This window comes from Mustela putorius, unplaced genomic scaffold (genome assembly GCF_011764305.1).
Source record: "Mustela putorius furo isolate JIRA1106 unplaced genomic scaffold, ASM1176430v1.1 tig00537350_pilon_pilon_pilon, whole genome shotgun sequence".
In the NCBI taxonomy this organism is placed as follows: domain Eukaryota; kingdom Metazoa; phylum Chordata; class Mammalia; order Carnivora; family Mustelidae; genus Mustela; species Mustela putorius.
This window is the reverse complement of record NW_025422471.1, coordinates 13068191-13082731: the sequence shown is the minus strand read 5'-3', so window position 1 is coordinate 13082731 and position 14541 is coordinate 13068191. Positions and strand designations below refer to the sequence as shown.

Sequence of the window (14541 nt, the reverse complement as noted above, 5' to 3'; positions counted from 1 at the left end):
TTCATGATTCAAGAAAATGTTTGCTTTTGAAGATGGAGGGGTGCCATCTAATGGTGGTTCACGAAATCTTTGTTGAGACGCACAATCCTTTTATTTCAAAGGAGCAAAAGGGCAAGTGCGTTTTACTTCTCCTTGACAAACCATACCTTTAGCACACTCATATTTGGAATTTCTGTGCACACGTCCTGATTGACTTTATTGCTTCTAAATTTGCCTCAAAGGATTCAGTGTTGTGAATCCTTCATTTTGTGCTTTGCCAAAGTGGGGTAGAGAGAGCACATTTGAAATCCATAATCTTCTAGAGCCCCACGTAGTCTAGAATTGAAGCTTCTGCACATTGTTCTTCCTGTTATCTTGGTGAGCATTTGTAATTCAAATATGAACAGCTTGAATGGCTTTTGTGATCCAGTTGATGACTCAAGCAATTGGGACAGTATGGTCTCATGGGAAATGTCAAGCTTAAATATTTTGGAATACGATAGAAATCTGAGGTGCACTTACGTTATTTAAAAGATTTCGTGTCTCAAGCATCTACTTACTTCATTTGTGTTTAGTAACATTTTGTTTTCCTTGGAAGTTTTGGTTCAAACTGTATAGTTGTTTACTGAAACGGTTTTGTGGAGCTGTTGTATGCATGTTGTATGCACGTGCCAGGGTGATTTGTTCTATCATCGTTACTCTTCTGGAAAAAAAGAAAAGAAAAAGAAAAAAGAAAAAAAGAGAGATTGTGTTAAAGCACACTCTGTAAAAGTTGGTAAACATGACTCTCATAAAAATATAAGATGAACACATGTCGAAGATATTCAACCCATTAGTGAGAAAACCAAGAGAATGTTAATAAAAAAGCTTCAAAAGCTTCAAAGAGCTTTTGAGGAACTAAATATGTACAGGAAAATTAATAAAGGAATGTTGAGATAAGATTCCTAGGTTAGTTATAAAGCTGGGCATTGTCCTCCGAGTAATAAAACTATAACTTCTGGATATCTCTTTCACTGGACAAAAAGTATTTGCACATTTACTGCATGAAAATTTCCAAATTTACATGTAACTTCACTAAGTCTGAAGCCTTTTATTGATAGTAAAAAAATGTTGAGTTGAACAAAGTGCATTTCTTTAAATCTTGGATCGGTCTGTGCCCTATCTGATATTGAAATTACACGGCACACGCTTTTTTGCTTAATGTCCAAGTTTTAGATGCTTTTTCTTAAAAATTATCAATTTTGTTGAGCCTCATCTCTGTACTCATGCTAGGTGTTGAGAATCCAAGATGGGCGAGGTCATTGTCCTGATGGTGCTTTTCTTCTAAGGGGAGAGACAGATAAGTGCAAACTGTGATTAAGTGCAATGAAAGAAACAAAAAGCTGAGAGGAGGCTATCAGGACAAACGTCTTTACATACAGAGAATAGAAAAGTCCCTTTGAGAAGATGACATTTAAACAAAAACACAAAAGACGAGAAAGGGTCCTGGGAAAGGTAGGAGGGAAGAGAGTCCTAGGCCTGGGGAGCAACCAGCTATAGCATAGATGTTAGAAAGGGCTTGACTCATCCAAGGATCTGGAACACCACCACGATAGCTGTGAGTGAGGGGGAGAGTGGGACTTGATAGAATAGGTATGGTCTGTTTGTACTGGGCCTTGTAGTCCGTGGTAGAGTCTGCACTTTAAGTGCAGTTAGGAGCCTTCAGAGATTTTTCTTATAAAGCCTTTTTTTTTATTATGGAAAATCTTGAACATACACAAAAGTAGAAGAAATAGTATAGTAAATCTCCATGAGCCCATCACCCAATTTGGAACTAGATCCTAGATATTTTGGCTCCCAATGCATGATTAATACAAAAGTACGTGAAAGAGAAAAAGAAAAAAATAACTAGTTGAAAATCTGAAGGTGATGAAAATAATCTGTTGGAAGCAGTTAATGGGAAATGCCAAAATGTTTTGTTAGAACCATGACAGGATCTAAAATTATACTTGAATATTGAAGAAAATTGGATAACATAGGAACTTATGCACTTTTAAGGTTGGATCTTCCTAAACCACCTAAAACTTTATGGTAAAGTTTTTTTTTTTTTTTTTTTTTTTTTTAAGTTGTATAGCCGCACAACAATAGAAGAGGAGACAATACAATGTGGTTTTTGAGCCAGAAGGCAGACAGATGAGTAATAATTGGCTTAGCAGACCAACAGCAGCAGCTTAACTCTATAAGCTAGTAGGCCAGTGAATGCTAAATTTGCACAGGATTCTTAAAAAAAAAATACAGGGAGTACCAAGTACCTTTGTAACTATGGGGAGTGGACTGGGTAAACAACTAGATGGGATGGAGTCTGTCCCAGGAGTAGCTGGGTTCCTAGAATTAGCATCTCTTCTGTACTATTGCTGACCCCTCCTCCCTGCAGCTCTACTGTTTATTCTCTGGAAACTGTTAAGCATGGTTTCTTGATTGGGGATCTGAAGCATATTTGATGGGTGAAGATCCCTATATGATATATGATTACTGATTGCTGAGGCTCCAGTCACTTGGTCCCTGAAGGCTTCATAGTTATTTCTGTATCTTCTAAATAGTAGAATGGAAAATTTTTCTTTGGGGAACCTGATCAACCTGAGAGTAAAATCTTTTCTAAAGGGACTAAAATTGAGACTTTCTAATAAAAAGTTTACTCATTTCACCCAATGTTGACAAGCTACACTCTCTCATATATGCTCAAAACTTCAAATTTTCATTCTGGTCTCTGATTCTTAATCATATATATTTTTAAAGATTTTATTCATTTATTTGACAGAAAGAGACACAGTGAAAGAGGGAACACAAGCAGTGGGATAGGGAGAAGCACGCTCTCCTCCCCCACAGCAGGGAGCTTGATGCGGGGCTAATCCCAGGACCCTGGGATCATGAACTGACCCAAAAGCAGACACTTAATGACTGAGCCACCCAAGCACCCCCTTAATCATATTCAGATAAACAGATCCATATATTCAGCACATCCAAAAGTCTCTTACTTTTAAGCATATGCAGATCATCAAGAATTACCAGATGTTTGGAGAAATCTTATATAGAAGATAAATCCCAGATTAAATAGCAAAGCCACTTAGCAGTAACAGAGACTATAAAGAGAAAACTTTAAAAATTTAATACTTTCTGAGACATAAAAGGAGCTATTTAATTAACAGAAAAAGAACAGGATACCATCAATTCTTAGAAATTGAAAACACAATAGCATAAATTAAAAAATTAGTGCAACTGAAATTTAATGGTGATTTAAAATCTCAGGGCAAAGGTCAAAGATTTGGATATTAGAATAAAGGACAAGAAAATTAGAGGGTTGGGTGCCTGAGTGGCTCAGTTAAGTGTCTGCTTTCAGCTCAGGAGACAGACAGCTCAGGACAGAGAGCCTATGTTGGGCTCTCTGCTCAGCGGCAACAGGCTTCTCCCTCTCCCTGCTGCTCCCCCTGCTTGTTCTCTCTCTCTTTGTGTCAAATAAATAAATAAAATCTTTTCAAAAAAGTGAGAGGGTCAATCCCAGAATACCAAGATCAAATAAGAGTTTTAGGAGTACCTGAATGTTTAGAGCAGCAATGTCTACAGTAGCCAAACTATGGAAAGAACCTAGATGTCCATCAACAGATGAATGGATAAAGAAGATGTGGTATATATACACAATGGAATGCTTTGCAGCCATCAAAAGAAATGAAGTCTTGCCATTTGAGATGACGTGGATGGAACTAGAGGGTGTCATGCTTGGCGAAATAAGTCAATGGGAGAAAGACAACTATCATATGATCTCCTTGATATGAGGAAGTGGTGATGCAACATGGGGGCTTAAGGAGGTAGGAGAAGAATAAATGAAACAAGTTGGGATTGGGAGGGAGACAAACCATAAGTGACTCTTAATCTCACAAAACAAACTGAGGATTGCTGCGGGGAGGGAGGATTGGGAGAAGGGGGTGGGGTTTTGGACATTGGGGAGGGTATGTGCTTTGGTGAGTGCTGTGAAGTGTGTACACCTGGCAATTCACAGACCTGTACCCCTATAACAAATATATTATATGTATATAAAAAATAAATAAAAAATGAGAAATAAAAGAGTTTTAGGATGAAAAAAACTGAAAATGGAAGAGGGGAAATCGTTGTAAAATAAAATTTTCTAGATCTGAAATTGAGTGTCAGACCAAAGGGGGCTGAGGGCTCAGACAAATGGTCAAGAATAAACCCATTCCAAGAAAAGTCCTGTGAAATTGTGTAACACTATGCCAAAGAGAAGAACCTTCCAGAGGGAGGACAATGCAAAAAGACACATACAATATTTCATAATCAAAGTGATTTTGGATTTCTTTTTTTTTTTTAAAGATTTTATTTATTTATTTGACAGAGATCACAAGTAGGCAGAGAGGCAGGCAGAAAGAGAGGGAAGCAGGCTCCCTGCTGAGCAGAGAGCCCGATGTGGGGCTCGATCCCAGGACTCTGGGATCATGACCTGAGCCAAAGGCAGAGGCTTTAACTCACTGAGCCACCCAGGTGCCCCGATTTTGGATTTCTTAATAGCAATACTGGTAGTTTGAAAATAATAGAACAAGGCTTTCAGAATGATGAAAATTATTTTCACCTAAAATTCTATACCCAGTGAAAGTGTTGTTAAGTGGAAGATTAATATACAATAATTCCTAACGTACAAGATTTAAAAGGTTTGTTTCTACACACCCTTTCTTACAAAGTTACTGGAGGATGTTCTCTGTCAAAACAAGGGAATAAACAAAGTAAATCAAGAAAGAAGAAAACATGGAATCCGCAAACAGTTCAAAGGGCAGAAGTCAAAGGGAATCCCAGGATGAATCTTACGTTCATGTACAGAGGTCAAGAAGTCCTGATGAATTTAGGCTTGACATTATGTGGTCTAGGACAGTGCAAGTTGCCAGATTTTTGTCTCTTTCCCTAAAGGGTGACTTGATGAGTGTGGTGAAAGTCCGTGGACACGATCATTTAATTGATGAGATTTATAATGGTGATGGAGTGTATTTGAGACAATTATGTGTGTTCCCATCATGAGTGTCAACATCAAACCGTTGTTATCTATTTCTCTATCAGCTACCATCTTGAGAAAATGTGCAGATTCCTGAAGTCTGTAGCTGAAGAAAACAAAATCTGTCACAGGAATTTTCTCCTATAGTTGTACATCTCAATATATACATAGATTCTCTCTTATGAGAGACCGATGAAGCTGATAATTGTAATTGACTCTGGGTAGAAGAAGCATATGGCTGATGGGGGCTGGTGTGAGGGAGATGTACTTTTTAATATTGTGCCAACACATATATATATATATATATATATATATATATATATATTTTATATATAATAAAATAAAATATTCTCCTTAAAAACTTAAAATTAATTAAACAAGGGTAGTAAAGTAAAGTTTAGGTATGGTCCACATAACTATAAGAGACTATACCTTTTTTAACCTAAAAATATCTAGCTTTTCCTCTATTTGTATCATTAGCTTACTTTTTTATTGAAAGTTGCAAATTTAAATTCTGTTTTGGTATGGAAGAAGGAAAACATCAATTTTTTTGTAGTACTCACCCAAATATAAATAACACAAGTTAAGAATTCTTAGAGGCTGAATAATTTATGATACGAGTGGTGAAACTTCTCTTGTTCCGTGGGAGTAACTCTATAGCTTTAGAATGCCCGTTAGTAAATGTAATAGAATTGAAGTAATTCTAAACTAGAAAACCTTTTCCATCAGGATCATATTTTCAGTATCAGTTACCTGGTGGTCACACCGTGGGAAGATGCTAGCTACGGCATTAAGGCCACAGCTGAAACAAAAGGTCAATGCATCCATTCATCCATTCAATTCTGCATTAATAATATTTGTCATTTCACTGTGTCCCATCACTCTTAGGGGTTGTACAGTTGTTTACTTTAAAACTTAAAAAGACAAAGTTAAGTTTTACCATTTATTTATTTATGTTTTAAGTGGGGGAGGGAGGGAGGAGCAGAGGGAAAGAGAGAAGATTTTTTTTTTTGGAAGATTTTATTTATTTATTTGATAGAGATCACAAGTAGGCAGAGAAGCAGGCAGAGAGAGAGAGAGAGAGGAGGAAGCAGGCTGCCTGCTAAGGGGAGTGCCTAATGCGGGGCTCAATCTCAGGACCCTGGGATCCTGACCTGAGTCAAAGGCAGAGGCTTTAACCCACTGAGCCACCCAGGTGCCCCAAGAGAGAGGATCTTAAGCAGGCTCCACCCTCAGCATGGAGACCAAAGTGGGGCTCCATTCACAACCCTGAGATCGTGGCCTGAGCCTAAATCAAGAGTCAGAGGCTTAACCCACCAAGCCAGCCACCCAGGTACCCTGACAAAGTTAACTTTTAAAGTGACCACCGCCTGGGTGGCTCAGTGGATTAAGTAAGCCTCTGCCTTCGGCCCAGGTCATGATCTCAGGGTCCTGGGATTGAGCCCCGCATCAGGCTCTCTGCTCAGCAGTGAGCCTGTTTCCCCTCTCTCTCTGCCTGCCTCTCTGCCTACAATCTCTGTCAAATACATAAATAAAATCTTAAAAAAAAAATAACCAGTTTTTGTATGAGAGCTGATTACTGCACAATCAGCAAAATCATTTTTTAATTTTTTTTATATTGTCATCTTTTGGGTGCTTAGTTTCATGTATTATTTTATTCTAAACCTTATTTTATTCTGTTCCTACAGACTTACTGGAACTTAAAATAGATGGCTATTCCCATTTACTCAGGATATACTTACTATACTTGCTATCTTTCCCAAGGAACCTAGTAATGAGAAGTAAGATAGGAGGAAGGTAATACCCTAGATAAGAGGGATGTAGAAATTGGGGGTTAGTATGACATATTATGTGGGAGAGTATTATTTTATAAATGATGTTTAATATGTTGTATGCTAAGTAACCCAAATGGACAAAAAAGTTGGTGAATAGCAGTAGGTTTTCCCAAGAGAAAGAAGAGGTAGGCATTCAGGAAAAAAGCAAGAGAAAGAAATTAATGCTGTGCTAACTTAAAGAAGCATAATATTGGGGTTCCTTGTGAGAATCAGAATGTATCAACTTTTCCAGAACACTGAGTCAGTGTGATGTACTCCTGTTCCACTTTGTTTTATTGTGAAGACAACTTTGGTTTGTCTGCGTGTCCTAAATTTCCTTACTAGTCATTGTCAGTTTTGAGGTGGGAGGGGAAAATATTATAGATGGTAATATTGCATGGAAACAGGAAAGAGCTAGTGTGGTATTTTTCCACAAAATTTTAGAAAGACCAAGTAAGACTGTTGAATGTTGGAGTGAAGGAGGAGAAATCTTCCACTTGGTATATCCCGACATGAGTTCATAGGGTCACAGGTTGGAGATTAATGGATAAATATTGGTGTTGAAAGTGACAGAAAATCTAACCTAAGGTGACTGTTGAAAAAAATGTAATTTATTGCCTCAGTAACTGAAGAGGCGAGGGTAAAGCTGGATTCAGGAAGCAGAGTTTGATTATCAAGACTTGGCGCCTCTCCACATCTTGGCTCTGTCTCTGGCTGTTTTGGCTTTATTTCCAGGCTTTAGAGGAAACTGTCCCCCATCAAAGTGATCCCAAATCCAGCGGTAGAGGGAATCTGCATCTTTATGCTTAAACAGGAATCTTAGAATTATCTTTTTGGCTCCCGTTGGCCTGATCTGAAGCATTTGCCGATTGCCGAGAGTATCATAGAGCCAAGAGCTGTATCTTAGGGATGTTTGTATCGTCAGTGATGAGCCCTGGGTGCTGCATGATGTCTAGCGAGCAGGGGCTCGCTGCACAAATGTCATACCGTGTTTTAATCAGCTCTTTGGAAAGCAACCAATATGTGTTGTAGAAACTATTCTAAGATGTTCCTGATTTTAATTTTGAAATATTTTTTTGCAGAATCAGATGACCTTTTTATAGGCTGAATGTGATTACTGGAATCTAAAAACTGAACATTTTGTGCTTATACGTTAGCAGGACTTTATCAAAACTTCGTAGTAAAACTCAGGAAATAAGCAAGAAAGTAACATAAATTTCAGATTGTTTTAACATGGTAAGAAATGTATTCAGACATAAGAGATCTATTGACAGGAACAGCTTTCATTTCCTTTGAGTCATACTGAGCAAGGGGTGAGAAAAACATGGATAATAGCTGAAAAGGAGATAATTTGAATATTAGAACATTATGCCCCTACAGAGCAGAGGAATGCCTTAATATTGCTAAAATTATTCTTTGACAGTTGTGACAGACTATGAATTAAGGACATCTTTAAGCACATGTTTGGAATTCATTTCCCAGAGAAGTTTAAAATAGGTGGTCTGATGGGTCATGTAAAACTTTTCTTAAATCAAGTACGAGAAAAGTGACCTGAAATAGATAAAAGATTTACATGTTGTGTCAGTTGCTAATGCCTGTTCTTCTGAGTTCAATAAAGAGAGTTCCAAAGACTAGATTTTTAGTATGATAGAGGAAAATGTACCTAGTTACTCTAAAAGAGAAACTTCAGCATTTCTGTAATTATGCCTGTCTTCTAATGGGAACTTCACTTTCAAAGCTTTTTCTTCATCTTTTAGTTTTTGCTGAATGCCAACTTTGCCTCAACAACTTTTCTTACGAGTTGAAAAGATGAAAGCAGGGGAGATTCAATTATCAATGATGTCACAGAATTTGAGGCATTTCCAATCATGCTTGTTTGTTCATTTCACATAATCTCAAAATTCACTGATGTGCACCAATTTAAAATGAATTTACTGACTTACCCAGAAGATCTTGGAGCTCTAATTGCCTGGGAAACTGTAAGAATGCACCACTTGAGCTCATTGGTCCTGACATTAAAAGATGCTATTAAATATTTAAAGTAGTCAAGAGAACCGTAGTTTCTTTAAATAAATGTAATGTTTATTAGGATAATAATGTGCAGACTTAGGAGACTTGTAATTATACATCTTCATGGAAGTTTTGGTTATTGTGCATGAGTTTAAAATATTTGAATGTTTGGAAACAGGTAGCATAAGCAATCTATCAAATTTTTTAAGATGGAGGGATGTGATTTGTAGGAATAGTATGTAAGAGGCAATATAATATGGTTATGGGGTAGAGTCTGCATGTGGACTGCTGGGTTCAAATCCTGCCTGGTCATTTACTTAGTTAAGTAGCACCATATGTGTTAACCTCTCTGTGCCTTAGTTTCCTCAGCTATAAATGAGCTTAATGCTACTAGTACCTTCTTCAGAGGGATGTTGTTAAGGTTAAGTAAAGTTTCTACAACGGTACATAAACATTCGCTGTTCTGATTGCTTTCTATAGGTCTTTGCAGTTTTTCTTTGGGATATGTGGAATCTTAGAATATAATATAATAACGTATAGGAAAAAATAAGGAAGTCTGCAGTAAGTTCAAGCATATTGCCTTGAAAAATTCAGTAATTAACTCAAAGCTGCAAATGTGGTTTATTGTACGTCCACTCCCGAACACACTCCTCACACTCTTCCTTACACTCCCGGACAGTGCATGTCAAAGTATGTCTCCAGGATCAGTTGGGCTTAGAATTCGAATCAGTAGGGCTGCCTGTTGAATGTAGATTCCTGGGCCTCAACCTAATTTCCCTGGATCAAAAATTTTGAGTGTGTGAGTTAGCATCTTTAACAAACATATGAGCTGATTCTGATGCAGAACAAATTTTGAGAACTTATTTCTGCTTCTGATGCAGAACAAATTTTGAGAACTTATTTCCCCAGCCTCTTGTCATGCTGTAATTCACTTTCACTCTTTCTCACTTAGAACTTCAGGTGTTGTATAACTCTCAGCTCAAAGTTCTGTCACATCTCACGTTCAAGGAAATTTTTTCTTTCAAATCACAATAGACCAAAGTTGATCTTTTTCTTACACATCCAAAGCCAAGCTCACTGCCTCCTCACCCCTCCATTCTGTATTCTCTTTCTCATTCCTAGTCCATTTTTTCCCCTACTGTTTGTCATAAGTGAGGTGTGAAATCATTCTGGCTTTAGAATTCCACAGAAGACCTTCAGTTGTCTCTGGTGGCCCCAGAGCTGCTCCTAATCTCCTGACTCACCCAGGCTTTGCCTTTTTCCTTCCCTTTCTCTCACTTTTTAAATTAACTTACTTTTGGTAAGGGTTTCTGCCTTAGAAGTCAGGGAAGAGAGAGCTGTTTTATTTCTTCCCCCAAGTCCCTTATCCCCAGGACGGGTGAACATTCTTAGAAGGCACAGGTGTACAAAATGCCTTGGTCCTCCAGAATCTCTGTCTCTGTTGGCCCTTCCTGGACTCCGTCTGACCTCTGCATCCCTGTTTGTGGATTTTGCAGCCATAAATATGGGAGACATCCTTAAGGAATCTCAGATTGCATTGTTTGAATATACTTGACTGAGCAAATTGCATTTAAACTAAGATATATCAAGATCTTGTGTGTTTGGTGGTTTCTAAATATAACGCCATGGGTAGCCAAGTGGAAGTACCACATGCATGAAAGTTTTATTACTTCGTGACCAAGGTAAAGATTAATAGGAAGCATTTTGGCTCATAGAGTGCATAATGCAACTCTCCTTTAAAACACATGAACTTGTTATGTTCGTGTGACTGATCACATAATCCATTGGAATCTTAATGATCCGTGAGATCAGTTGTTCACATTTTGTAGAGGTGCATCTACATTACAAAACAACAGTGCTTTCAAGAGGCCACTGCACTGTTGTGCTTTTGAAAACACTTGAATCACACAGTGCTGAAAGCAGGAACTCTATTGGTGACTCATAAACACACACAGTCTAGTAAGAAGAAAACAAAAGAACTTATGGAAGAGAAGGAAATACATACTGTCAAATGTTTATGCTGCTTATTTTTAAAGCAACATAGACATTTTCTAAGAAATGATATTAATATTTTAGCTTGTTAAATGGAAGAAATTTAAGTCCTGGAAATATATGTTGAAAATATTAGCATTTTTTACAATAACTAAAAAACTTAAAACTTTAGCGTTTCCTTGCAGTAACTAAAAATTTTTTTTTAAAACATTCTCAAATGAGACAAATTTCAGGAAAACGTAGAAACAACCAAGAAATCAATTTACAATAAAGTTTTAGCTTCAACTGCTTTTACATACCACTTTTAAGAGTTCTCTCATATTTGTGTGATCATCAAATAAAAAGATGAAGAAACCGCATTAAGATTATTGATCCATTTGATAATTTTTTAGTTTTAGCTTACATTTTACAGTTTCATTTGGGGTAAGGAAATATGGGCTTTAACTCTTTCCAAGGTACTGCTTTATGTTTTTTCTTAGAATAAGTTTTAGGGTCAAAAATTTTAAAAACCCTAATTTAATAAACAAGTTTAAGGCTACTAATAACTATTAGCTTGATATATAAGTTAAAGAACAAAAAGTAGTTATGAATTATAAAAAAGAACCACGGAAGAGATTGTGATTTTTTTAAACTTGTTTCTTTGATCATGTATTTAAGTTGGATGCTTAATATTTGATGTATTTATGTCTTAGTTGTTGACTGTCTAGCTCTTCATCCTGTGTTTATACCTGTAAGCAACAGTGTAATGAAAATACATTCAAAGCTTTTTTTTTTCCCCCCCTTATAGGGATGCCCTCTGCATCTTTACTAGTAAATCTCCTCTCAGCTTTATTCATCCCTTTTGTGTTTGGAGAAACAGAAATAAGGTTTGCCGGACAAACAAAATTTGTAGTTAATGAAACAAGTACAACAGTTATTCGTCTTGTCATCGAAAGGATAGGAGAGCCTGCAAATGTCACTGCAATTGTATCGGTAAGAAATGATGTAGTTCTATTCTTAGTGAAATAGGTGATATGAAATTTCTTAGTTTCAGTGATAGTATTTTCTTAACTGTTTGAGATTCTGAGTTATTTCATTATGATAAATGACTTGCAGTTACACTATTCCATTCATTTTTCTTATAGAGTTTACACAGCGCTCCAAGGTAGCATATGCACTTGACAATAATACTATTGTAAAGTTATAGGCTGATTATTTTAAAATGTTCATATATTTAATGTGAAAACAAATAAAAACCAAAGACATCAGTAACTATTTCTAAGTAGAAGAAAATTTTACTTTTAGTAATTTGGTTACAGGTTGTCTCTGCTCAGATATTTATTTCAGGTGGCTTAGGGAAAATACATAAAATATGTAAAAGCTGAAAAATGACAAATTAGAAATGAATTTTGTCAGAGAGCTTGGGAGAAATGAAATTCATTAACTTAAGTAGAAGTTAGGCAGGATTTGTTAAACTGTTTATCAAGTTATCTTATACACACTTTAGTTATTAGGTTGATTGTGTGCCTATTTGTGTCTATGTTTAATCAGTGGGGGGAAATCGGAGGGGGAGACAAACCATGAGAGTCTATGGACTCTGAGAAACAAACTGAGGGTTTTGGAGGGGAGGGGGGTGGGTGGATGCGTGAGCCTGGTGGTGGGTATTAAGGAGGGCACATATTGCATGGAGCACTGGGTGTGGTGCAAAACAATGAATTTTGGAACACTGAAAAAAATTAAATTAAATTAAAAAAAAAATAATGTCATATGACCACTAAGGATGTTGCTCTATTTGAGACCCAGAGTGCCTGAAATTTTTTTTTACAAAATAAGTTTTGAAGGAGATTAAATTACCACATTGTGAAACATCGTAAAAAGAGATAAAGAAGAAAAATTGCTTATGAAATAAACGTAGTTTTATAATTTTGTGCATTGCTTTGAGTTTTTAATTTATGACCTGTGAATATATTTACTGAATTGATTTGGACTTGAGTATACATTATACTTGATCATCTTTTATGCATAATTTTGATTGTATCATAGGGATGTTTTGGGATTGCCCTTTCATTTTCGCAGCTTCTCTCGATGGTGGCATCATCATTTCTCAATCATTTCTCACCTGTTTTTCAATGAAGTTCCTTCCAATTTTTGCTGCTATAAATGCTGCTTTGATGAAAATGTTTACATATGTATAAATTTTTACACATTTTGGGTTGTTAAGTGATTTTTTGGACTGGATTGCTGTGTTTTTCTCTTTGTTTCAATGGCTCTTGATAATGCTTTCTAAAAGGCTGTGCCACTTTTTATGTTATAAGGAGCACAAGTTTTTCAATACCCTCAACAAGTTAATCTCAAGTATTTAAACTTTATTTTTATAAAAGAAAACTAGAAATTGACTATAATTTTCCTATACATGTTTGTACTAAATCATAGTATTTTTTCCAGTAGCTAAGTTGTTCATTTTTGAGTTCTTTGGCAAAAGAAAACTCATATAGCTTTGCACCAGAAGTTGCTCATTTATAATTTCATAATTACTGCTTTCTTGAAAATCTTATTAGCAGTGTTGCTGTTACAGAATGAAGTCTTAAAAAGTTAAGGAAAAGTTTATGATGACTAAAGGAATTAGGTCTTTATTGGAGTTGTGGGGGAGAATTTAAATAAAACTTCAGTTGAGAGTTTTGGAAAAAAGCATTTCTTTGAAACCAAAAAGGTAAAAATTACTGATTTTCCTGATACAATTTGGCAGGCTAGTTCCTGCTTTATTTCCTATTCCTTTTTATTTCCTATTTATTTCTTGTTGTAGCTACAGTTTGTTTTCTTGTCAAGTTTGCTGTAATCCACTTCACGTCAATAAAGAGGTATAGAAAAAATATTCACATCCTTACTTTCATATATAATTATTACTTTTCTGTGTAATGATTCCTTTACATTCCAGAGTATAAGCAAATGTTTTTGCTTTGACTCATTTTTTTTATTTTATTACTTTTTTTAAAAGATTTTATTTATTCATTTGACAGAGATGACAAGTAGGCAGAGAGGCAGGCAGAGAGAGAGGAAGGGAAGCAGTCTCCCCGCTGAGCAGAGAGCCCGATGTGGGGCTTGATTCCAGGACCCTGGGATCATGACCTGAGCTGAAGGCAGAGGCTTTAACCCACTGAGCCACCCAGGCGCCCCATGCTTAGACTCATTTTTAATAATTTTTTTTGACAGTGATTTTTGTCAGTTGTTAAATATTTGTTTTGTTTTTGGTATATCCTGTCTATAAACATCAGCTTGAGTTGATGATTCCTGTTTTTTTCTGTTGATTACTCCAGTTAGCATCAGTTATGCCTATCCTAACACTGTTGTAAGAAATACCTATATTTTGCAATTGATAGCTGTATGGAGATGACACCGGTGACTTTTTTGACACATATGCTGCAGCATTTATACCTGTTGGAGAAACAAATCGGACAGTATACATAGCAGTATGCGATGATGACTTACCAGAGCCTGATGAAACTTTTATTTTTCACTTAACATTACAGGTAAGTCCTTTTGCCCCTTAAACTCAGAGAAACCTTACAGCGCATGAAAATCTGTTTCTGTAGAGGTAAAGCCCATCTAGAGACTGGAGGTGGTTTTCATAGAACTCAGAACTGACAACCTTTTCGGCAGTTTCACAGACAATCTTATTATTGTGGTTATTATTCCTCAGACAATCTTGTTTAGAAGATTCTACAGTTAGTTTTTGGA

At 36.4% G+C, this 14541-nt stretch overlaps 1 protein-coding gene across 4 annotated transcripts in view; it reads left to right on the top strand.

Moving 5' to 3' along the window:
• ADGRV1 (adhesion G protein-coupled receptor V1) overlaps positions 1-14541 on the top strand; it is a 546992-nt gene that overhangs the window by 22607 nt on the left and 509844 nt on the right. For all 4 annotated transcript variants that reach the window (XM_004759095.3, XM_045074447.1, XM_045074448.1 and 1 more), the window contains exons 2-3: positions 11615-11799; positions 14184-14333. In XM_004759095.3, the coding sequence (XP_004759152.2) occupies positions 11615-11799; positions 14184-14333 (335 nt within the window). The remainder of the gene's footprint in view (positions 1-11614; positions 11800-14183; positions 14334-14541) is intronic.